Source organism: Nakaseomyces bracarensis (genome assembly GCF_045282275.1).
Source record: "Nakaseomyces bracarensis strain CBM3 chromosome Unknown Scaff8_0, whole genome shotgun sequence".
In the NCBI taxonomy this organism is placed as follows: Eukaryota; Fungi; Ascomycota; class Saccharomycetes; order Saccharomycetales; family Saccharomycetaceae; genus Nakaseomyces; species Nakaseomyces bracarensis.
Window position 1 is genome coordinate 323,692 of NW_027263969.1, and position 13,140 is coordinate 336,831.

The following is a 13,140-nucleotide window of genomic DNA, read 5'->3' on the forward strand; positions in this document are numbered from 1 at the left end:
CTCTACCGTCCAAACCAATATAGTAGCTTGTAATAAACAAATACAAAAGAGAGATTACAGACTAAAGAGAAAAGATACTTCTAATATCGATCACATTGTTTTAGCAAGCATACGGCAATATACCGAATATCTTTAATTAGACACTAAATTAATCATTGTATTTCAATTATAAAAAGTTGGTCTTACTTAGAAAGGTCCGCAGACCGTGGACTTCCAAAACAAAACAAAAATTCGAGATTTTTCCGTTTTAGGAAATTGGCACTTGTGGGAGGCTTTAAAGTGCGAAGAGGGAAAAATTTTTGATCTCGAGCTCTAATTTTATATTTAAACTTAAACTTTTGCAATATTTGGATATAGCTAGGAAAAGTGTATTCATCATTAATCATATTAGTTGATTTCTATTTCTTTTGGTTTATCTTTCAATAATTTTCTTCATTATCTGAGGGCTTATCTATTAAGTTAGGCAACTATACAGAAAAAGAAAAAAAAATTGCTAAAAATAGAATTCAAAACCGTCTACTATAAAAATACTGAAATAATTAGACGTTTTGGGGTGATATACTACTATAGCAAGCAATTGGAAGAGCTAATACTGTAGTACAATAATAAAAAAATGTCTGGAGGTAATGAGGACGATTATTATGTTGGCTTTGGTAAGGATGAAGAATCTCTGCTTCGGTCGCGTAATGGTAATCTGAGTATGAAGCGGACATCTATGCCGCACAGGCAAGGTTCATTGGTGAGACCTGAGAGGAATAGGTTTGATGATCCCAACAATCCTCATTATTATTATATGAAGACAACGCAGGAACAGAGAGATCACCTCACTGTTCAACCTTCTTCAACTGGTGTAGCTCCTGGTATTAGCAGGAACTCTAGATCGCTTAGATCTAATAGATCCCACAATAGTCGGTTAGCTAGGAATTATAATGACGGTGAAGAAGACTTTTACTATCCAATGCAGGACCTTGGTGTTAGTCGTGGAGGCAGCTCACGCCGTGAAAATACTGTCAAACAAGAAGATCGTACTGTGGTTAATGATATTGAATTATCTGACAAAAGTGAAAATGATGCGTATGATGCTGCTAGAAATAACAGCAATGATTTCGATGATAGCGCTGATTATGACAATTTTTTGGCCTCAAACCCAAAGAAGAATTTGAGACCTATTTCGAAAGAAAAAAATTCAACTTCTATATGGATGATTTACTGTTATATTATCACCTTTTGGGCTCCTCCTGCGATACTATCAATGTGTGGTATGCCGGATAGAGCAAGGCAAAGAGCCTGGAGAGAGAAAATAGGGTTAGTCTCAGTCATAGCGTACCTTGGAGCAATGATAGCATATCTAACTTTTGGTTTTACTAAAACTGTATGTAAGTCGGAGAAGCTAAGGCTAAAAAATAACGACGTCAACGGTGCTTATTCCATTATCAATGGTAAGGCATATAAGTTGGATTCTGGATCACACCCAGACCTTAAAGGCATTGAAATTGATTCTGACGGTTTATATGGACCTTGGTCAGCCGGCGGAAAAGATGCTTCGTTTTTGTTTCAAAATGTAAATGGTAATTGTCATGGATTAATTACACCTAAGGAAGACTGTGATATTCCTCATGATGACGATGGTAATCTAGCTTGGTATTTCCCTTGTAAACTATTTAACCAAGATGGTTCTTCTAAGCCAAACTTCACTATTGAATATTATGCTGGTTGGAACTGTCATACTTCTGACTCGGAGAGAGACGATTACTACAATTTGAAAAGTGCGGCTGATGTATACTTTACGTGGGATGGTATCAAAAATAGCTCTAGAAATTTAGTCGTCTTCAATGGACATGTCCTAGATCTCGATCTTTTAAACTGGCTTGAAACTGATCAATTGGATTACCCACAAATGTTTGACGATCTTAAAGACTCCAATCTTCAGGGTTATGATTTATCATTAATATTCTCGACTAATCATGAGAAAAAGGTTGCTAGATGTTTAACTGAAATTATTCGTGTAGGCGAAGTTGATTCAAAATCGATAGGTTGTATAGCCTCTGATATTGTTTTGTATGTTTCTCTGGTCTTCATTTTATCAGTTGTTATTCTGAAATTTTTAATTGCCTGTTATTTCAGATGGTTCGTTGCTAGAAAACAAGGTGCATACGAAGTGGATAATAGAACAATGGATCAACATTTTAAGGATGTTGAAGGTTGGTCTGAAAATATTTACTCCCAAGGCCCACTAAAAACTGTTGAGCCAAACCTGAGGGCCAAGAAAAAGACACATAGAAGACAATCTACATTGGATTTGATTAGGACTAAGAGCAAAAATATGCTTCATTTGAATGAATCTGTTATAGACTTTGGAGGTGATGATTCTTCGGATGGGCCATCTATCAATGGAATGACAACTATGACTCTTCAAAATAAATTCAATAGTAGCAATTCCAAATATGATAGTGCCCAAAATTCACAATCTATGTATGATTTTGGTGGAAGTCGTAAAATTGAGCACCTGGACCCATCAATCATACACCCAGATATTGTTGAACAACCGCCAGCCGACTTTATGCCTTTTGGTTATCCTCTTGCACATACGGTTTGTTTTGTTACCTGTTATTCAGAGGATGAAATTGGTCTAAGAACTACTTTAGACTCCCTTTCTACTACTGATTACCCAAATTCGCACAAATTATTAATGGTCGTTTGTGATGGTCTTATCAAAGGTTCTGGTAATGATTTAACAACCCCAGAAATTGCCTTGGGCATGATGGAAGATTTCGTCACAATGCCAGAAGATGTGCTACCTTATTCTTATGTTGCTGTTGCTTCTGGTACAAAAAGACACAATATGGCTAAGGTTTATGCGGGTTTTTATAAGTATGATGACTCTACTGTTCCAGTGGAAAAGCAGCAACGTGTTCCCATGATTACAATTGTGAAATGTGGTACACCTGAGGAACAAGGTTCAGCAAAGCCTGGTAACAGAGGTAAGCGTGATTCACAAGTTATATTGATGTCTTTCTTACAAAAGATTACTTTCGATGAGAGAATGACTGAATTGGAATATCAAATCTTGGAAAATATATGGCAAATTACAGGTTTAATGGCAGATTTCTATGAAACAGTTTTAATGGTTGATGCAGATACTAAGGTGTATCCGGATTCATTAACTCATATGATGGCTGAAATGGTTAAGGATCCTCTAGTTATGGGGTTATGTGGTGAAACTAAAATTGCAAATAAAGGTCAATCTTGGGTCACAGCTATTCAAGTTTTCGAGTACTATATTTCACACCATCAAGCTAAAGCTTTTGAATCTGTGTTCGGTTCTGTTACATGTTTACCAGGTTGTTTTTCTATTTATCGTATCAAGTCTCCAAAAGGATCTGATGGATATTGGGTTCCAGTCTTAGCAAATCCTGATATCGTTGAAAGATACTCAGATAACGTCACTGAAACTCTACATAAGAAAAATTTACTGTTATTAGGTGAAGATAGATATTTATCCTCTCTGATGTTGAGAACTTTCCCTAATAGAAAACAAATATTTGTACCAAAAGCGGCTTGTAAAACTATTGCACCCGATGAGTTTAAGGTTTTACTATCTCAACGTCGTAGATGGATTAACTCTACTGTTCATAATCTTTTTGAACTAGTGTTAATTAAGGACTTATGTGGTACCTTCTGTTTTTCTATGCAATTTGTCATTATGATCGAATTAATCGGTACTTTAGTTTTACCGCTTGCTATTTGTTTTACAATTTATGTTATCATTTTTTCTATTGTATCTCGTCCAACTCCTATCATTACATTGGTTTTGTTGGCTATTATCCTGGGTTTACCAGGTCTCATTGTTGTTGTTACTGCTACTTCTTGGTCTTACCTTGGTTGGATGTTATGTTATCTATGTGGTTTGCCTATTTGGAATTTTGTTCTTCCCTCATACGCTTATTGGAAATTCGATGATTTTTCATGGGGTGACACAAGAACCATAGCAGGTGGTAACAAAGCTGGTGGTCATGACGATAGCGAAGGTGAATTTGACCATAGTAAGGTCAAAATGAGAACATGGAGAGAATTTGCACGTGAAACACCTATCTTGGAACGTGTTGATTTAGATTACGAAGAAACTACAGAATTTTAAGATACCCAAAATTATTCAAGAAATTGATATTGCATTTGGTCTTTTCGTTTCAATATTTATGTCATATTCATAGTAATGTATTATGAATGTTTTTTTTAATTGTATAGGTGGGAGTTTCTTTTCCAATATATATCCTGTTATTAATGGGAGTATTTATTATAGAAATCAATTCATAGTTCATATACAGTGAAATCTATGATTCCATCAAACTTTTTTAGGATGCTTTCTGTTTGAGGCCAAGGTACTCCAAATATTCCGCTATTGATTTTAGGCATTTCCAGAGTAAAATCATTAATATTTCCATCAATCATTTTCTTTAATTTACTAATTTCTTTATCCAAATTTGCATTATCGGTTGAAACGAATTCTGAATTTAATAGATCATTTAAATGGTTTAATGATTTTTCAGTATAATCTAAAATACTATTGCCTGAACCATGACTACCACCCCCGAATGATGATGTAAAAAGACAACCTATAATAATGTTCTTGTCCTTGAAACTTGGTATCAGAACACACTTACCTAATAATTTATTACCGAATCTTTCACATAGATCAATGTATACTTCTTCAGCTTGAGGAAATTTGACTGCTAGCTGATAAGCAATACCTCCACCCCAGGCACCATTAGCGTTGCATGAATGGATGATAACTCTTTTATAATTTTCTGTGGACAGAATATTTCCTTTTAAGTACCGAATATTTGACATTAGTTAAGGTTTAATCTAATTAATATATAATGTATTAATGTTCTATGGATATAACCCCAGTAGTTTAGAACTCATTTACCTTGTTTTTCTTTCAATTCTTCATCTTTTATTAATTTTTTAGAACGAAATCATACAAATTCACAAGTAATATTTCAAAAATTAATGTTTTGGTAAGAAATATATAGTTAAAGTCACATGAATATATATTTAATGACGGTTAATGTTACTTAACTAAATGTATCGATTATACAAATTATACTATTAAAAATTTATATAAAAGCATTCACAGATACTTTGAACATGGTATACCAGCTCCGGATACGGTTTTTATTTTAAAAATATAACTAAATTTATTGATAAACCATAAAAAGTTAAACTCAAGCAAATAAAAAAAAATGGAATATATTATCTTTATGGCAATAATTATTAAAATATTCTGATTTGCCGTTTGAATCTTTATTTATAAACATAAGAGTAAAAACAATTAATTAACAAATAATAAATGGATGTATAAAAATTTTTTGAAGTAAAAGATATGCAAAATGGTTGCTTTTTGAAAAAACGATCGTTTGTCTCAAATAATCGAATATTAAAAGATGTTTTCTTTAAAGTTGAGTAAAAGATCAAATAATGTTTAGAATGTAAATAACAAAGGCCTTCATGTTAAAAAATTAAAACAAATAAAATGAAAAGTGATTAATCAGAAAAACTTCTCCTCGTCATCGTGACTATAGATACTAACTTCATCATCATGAAGATCTTCTTTTTCAAGCATTTGCCTCCATTCAGTTTCAAAATTTTCAACATTTGCCCATCTCTGGTACCAACCCTTATCTCTCAGGATATTCTTTACTGGACTACCGGGAACTGGGAACAAATAGCATAGCAATGTATAAGAGATGAAACTCAAGAAATAACCAACCCAATAACTTAAGTAATATAACTTCATAGCACCCATTGAGATTTTGATATTAGGACCTCCAACAGAAGCAATAAAACCAGGTAAATTTGGAGCAACACCACAGAAATATCCTACTAGTGCTCTCCAGTTAATTCCAAATCTATTACCATACATATAAAAGGAACCCTTACGGTGGGAATATATGTGGGTGAGTTTGATGTAACCTCTTCTAACCACAAAATAATCGGAACAGACAACACCAGCAATACTTGACAAGAAAATAGCGTAAGCAGATAAGGCCATAGTGAACTTACTTGATGTAGCCAGCAGATTCCATGGACATATACAAAGAGCCATCATAGCACAAAATATAGATCCACGTCTAATATTGATATATTTTGGAAGTAATGCTGTCATATCAGTACCACATGACAAAGAGTTTGCAGAAATATTAGTACCTAGTTGAGCAATAGCAAATACAAAAGAAATTAGGAAGACACCGGCCCTAGTACCTCTAGTAAATGTAGTATCCAGAAATTTTTGAAGGACATCAAGAGGGGACCAGTAATTAATACCATATAACTCGTAACCTGCAGCTGTAACAAGAATACCAACCAAACAAGTAATGGAAAATAAAAAGGGAATACAAATCAATTGTGACCACATAGCAGAGTTTTTATGCTTTGAAAACCTGGAAAAATCTGGTGCATTAATAACCATAGTTGAAAAATTGGCCATACAGCCAATAATGGATCTCAAAAATACCCATGAAAATTCTGATCCATGTGGTTGGTAATCGTTTAAGGTACCAAGAGCAATTTTACCTCCAGCTTTCCTAATAGCCCAAATCAGGAAACCAAACGCAGCAAATGGAACTAAAATAGCCTTTACTGTAAACAAATGTCTAATTTTATGCGGTGGAACCCATAGAAAAGGCAGACTAGCTGCCCAGAAGATGAAGAAGCACATAAACTCGTATGTAGTAGCATTCTTAGACCCGAAATGGTCTGGTATTCTTTGAGGTAGATCTTTACCAAATATTGATTGCAGCATTAATGATACAGGAACTGCAGCAATATATGCTTGAACCGAATACCAAACCACAGCCATGACAACACGGTTAATAATAGGCCATAATGAGAAGAAAATACCAAACGAAGCTCTAGATGAGATTGGAAATGATAAATGATAAGCTGAACCAACTCTGGATGCCAAAACGACGAAAATACCAACGAAGGAATAACCAATCCAAATGGTAATCCAACATTGCCACCAATTCAGACCCATTTGTAACCCTGTAGCGGCAATTTGCCATGTGTTGATGTTAAAGGATTCAGCTAACCAAAAGTATACGAAATTAAACCAAGACCATAAACGTCTACCTTCTTCAACCGGTTTTAAATCATCATTGTACATAAATGAGTCCAGCATAGATGTACCTATTGTCGATTTATCCACTATAATATACTCATAATATATTTCTTGCCATCTCGACTTATATTTTGGTTTATTCAACTTCTCATCTTCATCATCTGCAGATGAATCAGCTTCAAAACTAGCAACCTCAAGAAGATTTGTGATAACATCATCGGTGTCTTTCTTAGTAGAGTCCTTCTCTACGTCTACAGCATCCAATCTTCTCTGTAAGGATGCCTCAGCTTCGATATTAACATCACTATTCTCATCATCTGAATTAACATAGTGCGCTATGCTCCTACGACGAGCAGAATTTTCAAAGAATACCGAATCACTACTTGACATTATATTTTCCTTTTTTTTTTTTATAAATAAAGTAATCCTTGTTCCAAAAGTACAGTTTATTTTTCTGCACCCCCCTAGGATTATGTATTATAGATGAGTTACTTAAACTACACAGAAGAAAGAAAGTAATAAAAAAAGATAGTTTCTACATCTTCCTTTTTTTTAAAAGAAGAATATAGCCATATATTTATCTATATTCAATAAAGTTTCTGATAATTCAATATCTTTATATATTAAACTCATCGAAGATCAAATATTTAATCATTAGTTGATGAGATTGAAAAAAATTTTTTTTTATCTTTACAAACTCTTAATTAGTTTCTCTGGGGCCTACGTACCATTCTCCATAGAATATACCGATTGTACCTGCTCATCTCTGTAGTGATGGTAGAATACAGAAATAAAAAAGAAGGGACGTATTTTGTTGCTATATAACCCCTGCAGCATTGAGTACAACCACGGTAATTTCTACGTCGCCAGCTAAATAATTGCTTTTTGTTTTTTTAGTTTCTTTGACATATTTTTTTTTTTCTTTGCAGTTTTCTGTATTCTCTACAGTTATTTCTCTGCTTACATGCAGCTTAGTCATATTTCGCATTTACCCGTTATTATCTTATTTTTTTTAAAGATACGTTTTTCTTTCTTTTTTATATAATTGGAAGAAGAGTTCCCCCCGGTTCTACTAAAAAAAAAGTATAACAGATATGGATATATCCATGATGTACACATTTTTCTGTGCGAGATTTTCAAATTCCCTCCCAATATGGAAAACGGCAATAAAATGAGATATATGAAAAAAAAATTCGGCGATTGCCGAGATTTTTATAGTTTTTCTACGTAGCGTTCTTAAAGTTATTTGTTAGAAATTCTTTCTGGGGTAGTCTATGGACAAGAGATGAACCTTCTACAGAAACAAAGCGAGAGCTGCATAGCATCAAAATAATGTCAAATTACAAAAGCTGTATATCTTTATTTTTGTGTCAAACAATCCGATTTATACTTTTATGTTTCTGTGTAGATAAAACACAATACTTGTGACAAGCTCCGATTAGTTGAATTGCAACTTCTTTTTTCTTATTAATTGCTATTAAAACTCTTAGAATTAACATTTTTGCTTGCGCTTATGACGCTGTTACACACATTCTGATAGTAAGTAAAACGTAAGCATATTATTATAATTGCTCTTAAGATAAAAAAATAAAAAAGGGGTTATCACGGCATTCACCTCACGGTATTATTTTATGTATTAATTGCTATAAACGTATGAAGTGAGTATAATTATTTTGCTAGCGCTTACTGAAAGATGTAATAAAAATTTTTTTTTACCAAACGTAAGAATTTAATTAACATGCTGTTAAAATACTTTTCTTGACTAGTAAAAAACTCTTATTTGATTTCATTAAACACGTATTCAGCAATACCAGAGTTGCACTTGCTATAAGCATTTAATATTCTTAATATGTTTTTCTAACTTATATGCATTTTCCATTAAAAATAAAATTGTATAAAAAAGGCTATGTAATATCATAAATTTTAAAATTGAAAGTATATAACAATACTGGTAAATAATATGTTTAATAGTATAGTAATAGTATAGTAATATATTTATTTTCTAAGAGTATATAATTAAAAAATGTTAACTTCAACTGCTATAAAAATGGAACCGACGCTTTATCCAGCTAAATATAAGTCAGGCAGAATTTTTATTGGTACCTGGAGCGAAATCGATGATGAAAAGTTATCCACATTAGAAGAAACAATAATCCAAGATGATAATACAACTGCCGATTCGTTTGACTCATCTACCATTAACCAAACACCTGGACTTTTCTCTAATTTCTCAAGAACATTTAATTACTTATTTACCAAAGGCCGTTCAATGGACTTACTGCCATCTACCTGTAAAAGGTATTTTGGCTATGTTCTGAAGAGCGGCGAAAAAGTATTCACCAGCACTATTGAAGACGACGGTAATGTAAATCCCATAGGGTTTGATTTGATATACATGTACTCACATTTTGCTGGACAAAAAATGCCTGAAATTAATATAAATCACCAAAAAAGCGATGAATCACAGAAGTTTGATGAAAATGAAGGTATTTCTAATTTGAAAGCATATCTACTTCTATTAAAATCATTTGTTGGAACTGGTGTTTTATTACTTCCAAGTGCTTTCCATAGCGGTGGGCTTCTCTTCTCAACTATTTTGTTTTTGTTCATCGGTATCTACTCATTTTGGTGCTACTATCTTCTAGCTGTGGTTAAAAAGAAGACTAATGTGTCTTGCTTCGGCGAAATTGGTAATGTAGTGTACGGTTCTGTAATGAAAGCCACTATTGTACTCTCTCTTGTTTTAAGTCAATTGGGATTTTCTAGCGCTGGTATTATCTTTGTTGCTAATAATATGAAAGATGGTTTAGAAAAACTATTTCATTTCAAAAATATTAAATATATATATTTGATGTTATTCCAGTTGGTATTATATCTACCTTTTGGTCTTATCACTGATATTACCAAGTTTTCACTAGCAACTATGATTTCTAACGTTTTAATCCTCAGTGGACTGGGTATAGTTTTTACATTATGCTGTATTACACTATCCAATAAAAATCCCACTGAAATCTTCAGACATATAAATTTAGGATTTAACCCAAATGGTTGGTCGTTCTTTGTGGGTACAGCTATTTTTGCGTTTGAGGGAATTGGATTGATAATACCAGTTCAAGATTCTATGAGAACTCCCGAAAAATTCCCTTTAATTTTAGCTTTAGTTATTCTTTCTTCTGGATTATTATTCATATCAATTGCAATCATTGGATATCTGGCATTTGGTGATGAAGTTGAGACTATAATTCTGCAAAGCCTAACTACTGGAGGGTGTATGGTCTCATTATTACAATTAATATATTCCATCGCAATAATGATAGCCACGCCACTTCAAAATTTGCCAATAGTTAACCTATTGGAAGATCTTTTATTTACCAATAGTTGTCACTCACAAGGTCAACCTCATGAGGATACAAATAATGAATTAATCGATAAACCCGAAGTTTTACCGGTTGTTTATCTACTCGGTTCTATTTCAGGTTCAGTTCACTGCTTTATTGTCATAATTCAAAATAAGTTCGAACAGATATTTTCGATACCAAAGTTAAACAAGAATATGATTTTAACACTAAAAATTAGTCTTAGAATTTCAATAACTTTATTTGTTGTTTTTCTAGCTTACTTTGGTGCAGAACATTTACAGAAATTTGTTGCATTGATTGGATCATTATTTTGTATCCCGTTAGTTTATATGATCCCTCCAGCACTACATCTGAGAATGTGCAGTATACCAAAGGATCAAGAGTCACTGTTGAAACCTAACGTCATTGTTGATTGTGCATTAATAATTTTAGGTGGAGTTAGTATGGTATTCACAACCTATCTAAGTATCGTTAGTTAGATATCCTTTTAGTATCTTTTTACAACCGATTTAGTGCTTTTCATATTCTTAAAATTCATTAGGTTTAAATCCAAAAGCCATATATAATAAAGCCATATATAATAGAATTTGTACTATGTATGTATAACAAAGTTTTTTGCTATTAAGGGAAAAAGAGAAATGAAACGAGAAACATCCGAGTATTAGTTTATATAATAAGTATCTATTATTAATATTTATTTCTATAATTAGCATTCTCCTCGTAGTAATCAATTTCATCATCAGGATATGGTACTCTATTATTTTGTCGAGTTGGGAACGCCTCAAATGTGGATTCATCACCATTAAAAGAGTAGCTAGTTTCTGGATATTGTTGTCTGTGCGGACTAGGTTGCTTTCTATGCGGACTTGGGTTCCTATTCTGATAAGCGTTCATTGGGTAACTCAAGTGCGAAACGCCACTATTTCTATTACTATATCCGTCTTGTATAGATAAATTATCGGAACTACCAAAATTTTCGAGCTCATAAGTCAGTGGAATTCTTTGAGGAGAAAGGTTTACTCGGCTATCCCTCTTTTTATTATCATATTTATTGTTGTTCCTCTTCCATTTTTGTTTCTCTAAATCGAAGTCCTGCTCCAATTCAATGCTTTCATCGTAAACAGTTGTATTAGTATTATCCTTTCGAGGATCATAATCAGAATATCCAGAGGGATTAAACTTATCATATGCCCTCTCTGGCATATTAATGGGTTGATAGACAACATTTGGTGGCCCATTAATATTATCAACACGGCTGAAGCCTTGATTTATCGGTTCATTCCCTAGTCTATTGGGATTACTATTATAACAGTTGCAACACCAACAACAGAACTCTCCTATCCCAGTTACACCTTGTCTAAAACAAGTCAAAAGTGCACCTATTAGCCATATCCCTACTATACCAGCTAGTACGATACCGACAATGGCAATAATCTTACAGGCCTTATTATCCATACATGTATCCCAACTTCTAAAACTCTTACCAGTTGTAATCACACCATCTGTAAATTTTGACCTTCGCACAAGCGAATTCACTTGACATGCACCAATCATCGACTCTAAAAACAGAATAGAAATACTTTTAATGGTTTTATTTAATAGATTGAAGAAGTTAACAGTACCAAAAAACCACCGAAATGAAGCAGGATAAAAGACTATTAGAGAAGATGGTACAGTAAACCACTAAATATCTGATAATTAACCTTAAATTATAAAAAGCACCTCTACTATAAACTAAAAATACATTTATCCATATGCATTAGCCATCGCATAGTTTATATATATATATCGGATCAACTACTTCTTTGCTTCTTTCTTTTTTTTCTCTCTCAAATTAATCAAGCACGTGACACAAGGTCACGTGCAATGCAATAACACAGGGTAACAACACATGATAAAAACGTAACAAATGATTCAATACCCAAGAGTGCTGTCGAAAGTGAAAATTACAGCACTGTTGTTTCGCCCTGGAAGAGAAAATAGGTGGATTGTACAGCAAACTAATATTCGATTGCGTGCAGAGCTGAGAGAGAGAGAGAGAGAGAGAGAGAGAGAGAGAGCTGTGTGTGATAGAGAGAGAGAAGGCCAATCTGTTTTATTTTTATTTTTAAAGGTTTTCATTTTATAGTAAAGATTTACGAATTCGTTTTGAAATTCTTCTTAATATATTTCTATTGCATGAAGAACTTATCCAACAAAGCAATTGAATTTAAGGAAAAAAACATCAACAACTAATCATGGCTGGTCCCAAGAGTAAAAAAATTACTACCAAGAAGAGCAAGGAGTCTTCCACATTACTTGTATTCCAAGATTTCAAAGATGCTTTTGCTACTTCTTTTCAATCATATAACAAGCAAGTTGAGCATAACCCTAAGTTAAAGTTGATAGATGTGTTCTGTGTGTTTTTAGTTCTAGTTGGTGTTATCCAATTCCTATTTGCTCTTCTAGTAAGAGACAGTTTCCCATTTAACGCATTTTTGGCTGGTTTCATTATGTGTGTTGGTCAATTTGTTCTTCTAGTTTCTTTGAGGTTGCAAATTCTAAACACTGTTGAATTCCCTGGTATTTCTTCCAATAGGTCCTTTGCTGAATTTGTCCTTGCCAGTTTGACATTGCACTTCATTTGCTTACACTTCATCAATTGAGAAGAAGAACAAGAGA

At 33.3% G+C, this 13,140-nt stretch overlaps 6 protein-coding genes across 6 annotated transcripts; 3 read left to right on the forward strand and 3 right to left on the reverse strand.

Annotated features, from left to right (window-relative positions):
* Window positions 1-613: 613 nt before the first annotated feature.
* On the forward strand, window positions 614-4,138 carry CHS3 (chitin synthase CHS3; the record flags this gene model as incomplete). The annotated part of the gene is made up of 1 exon (XM_071052168.1): window positions 614-4,138. One exon carries the CDS (start codon window positions 614-616, stop codon window positions 4,136-4,138), a length of 3,525 nt encoding a protein of 1,174 aa, XP_070906789.1.
* Window positions 4,139-4,308: 170 nt separating this feature from the next.
* On the reverse strand, window positions 4,309-4,848 carry POA1 (ADP-ribose 1''-phosphate phosphatase; the record flags this gene model as incomplete). Its single annotated transcript, XM_071052169.1, has 1 exon — window positions 4,309-4,848. One exon carries the CDS (start codon window positions 4,846-4,848, stop codon window positions 4,309-4,311), a length of 540 nt encoding a protein of 179 aa, XP_070906790.1.
* Window positions 4,849-5,548: 700 nt separating this feature from the next.
* Window positions 5,549-7,510, reverse strand: FUR4 (uracil permease; the record flags this gene model as incomplete). Its single annotated transcript, XM_071052170.1, has 1 exon — window positions 5,549-7,510. The coding sequence occupies one exon, from the start codon at window positions 7,508-7,510 to the stop codon at window positions 5,549-5,551; it is 1,962 nt and encodes a 653-aa protein (XP_070906791.1).
* A 1,633-nt stretch (window positions 7,511-9,143) lies between these two features.
* Window positions 9,144-10,958, forward strand: RNJ42_02006 (Vacuolar amino acid transporter 4; the record flags this gene model as incomplete). The annotated part of the gene is made up of 1 exon (XM_071052171.1): window positions 9,144-10,958. One exon carries the CDS (start codon window positions 9,144-9,146, stop codon window positions 10,956-10,958), a length of 1,815 nt encoding a protein of 604 aa, XP_070906792.1.
* Window positions 10,959-11,166: 208 nt separating this feature from the next.
* PIN2 (Pin2p) lies at window positions 11,167-12,033 on the reverse strand (the record flags this gene model as incomplete). Its single annotated transcript, XM_071052172.1, has 1 exon — window positions 11,167-12,033. The coding sequence occupies one exon, from the start codon at window positions 12,031-12,033 to the stop codon at window positions 11,167-11,169; it is 867 nt and encodes a 288-aa protein (XP_070906793.1).
* A 683-nt stretch (window positions 12,034-12,716) lies between these two features.
* OST2 (dolichyl-diphosphooligosaccharide-protein glycotransferase) lies at window positions 12,717-13,124 on the forward strand (the record flags this gene model as incomplete). Its single annotated transcript, XM_071052173.1, has 1 exon — window positions 12,717-13,124. One exon carries the CDS (start codon window positions 12,717-12,719, stop codon window positions 13,122-13,124), a length of 408 nt encoding a protein of 135 aa, XP_070906794.1.
* Between the last annotated feature and the right edge of the window lie 16 nt (window positions 13,125-13,140).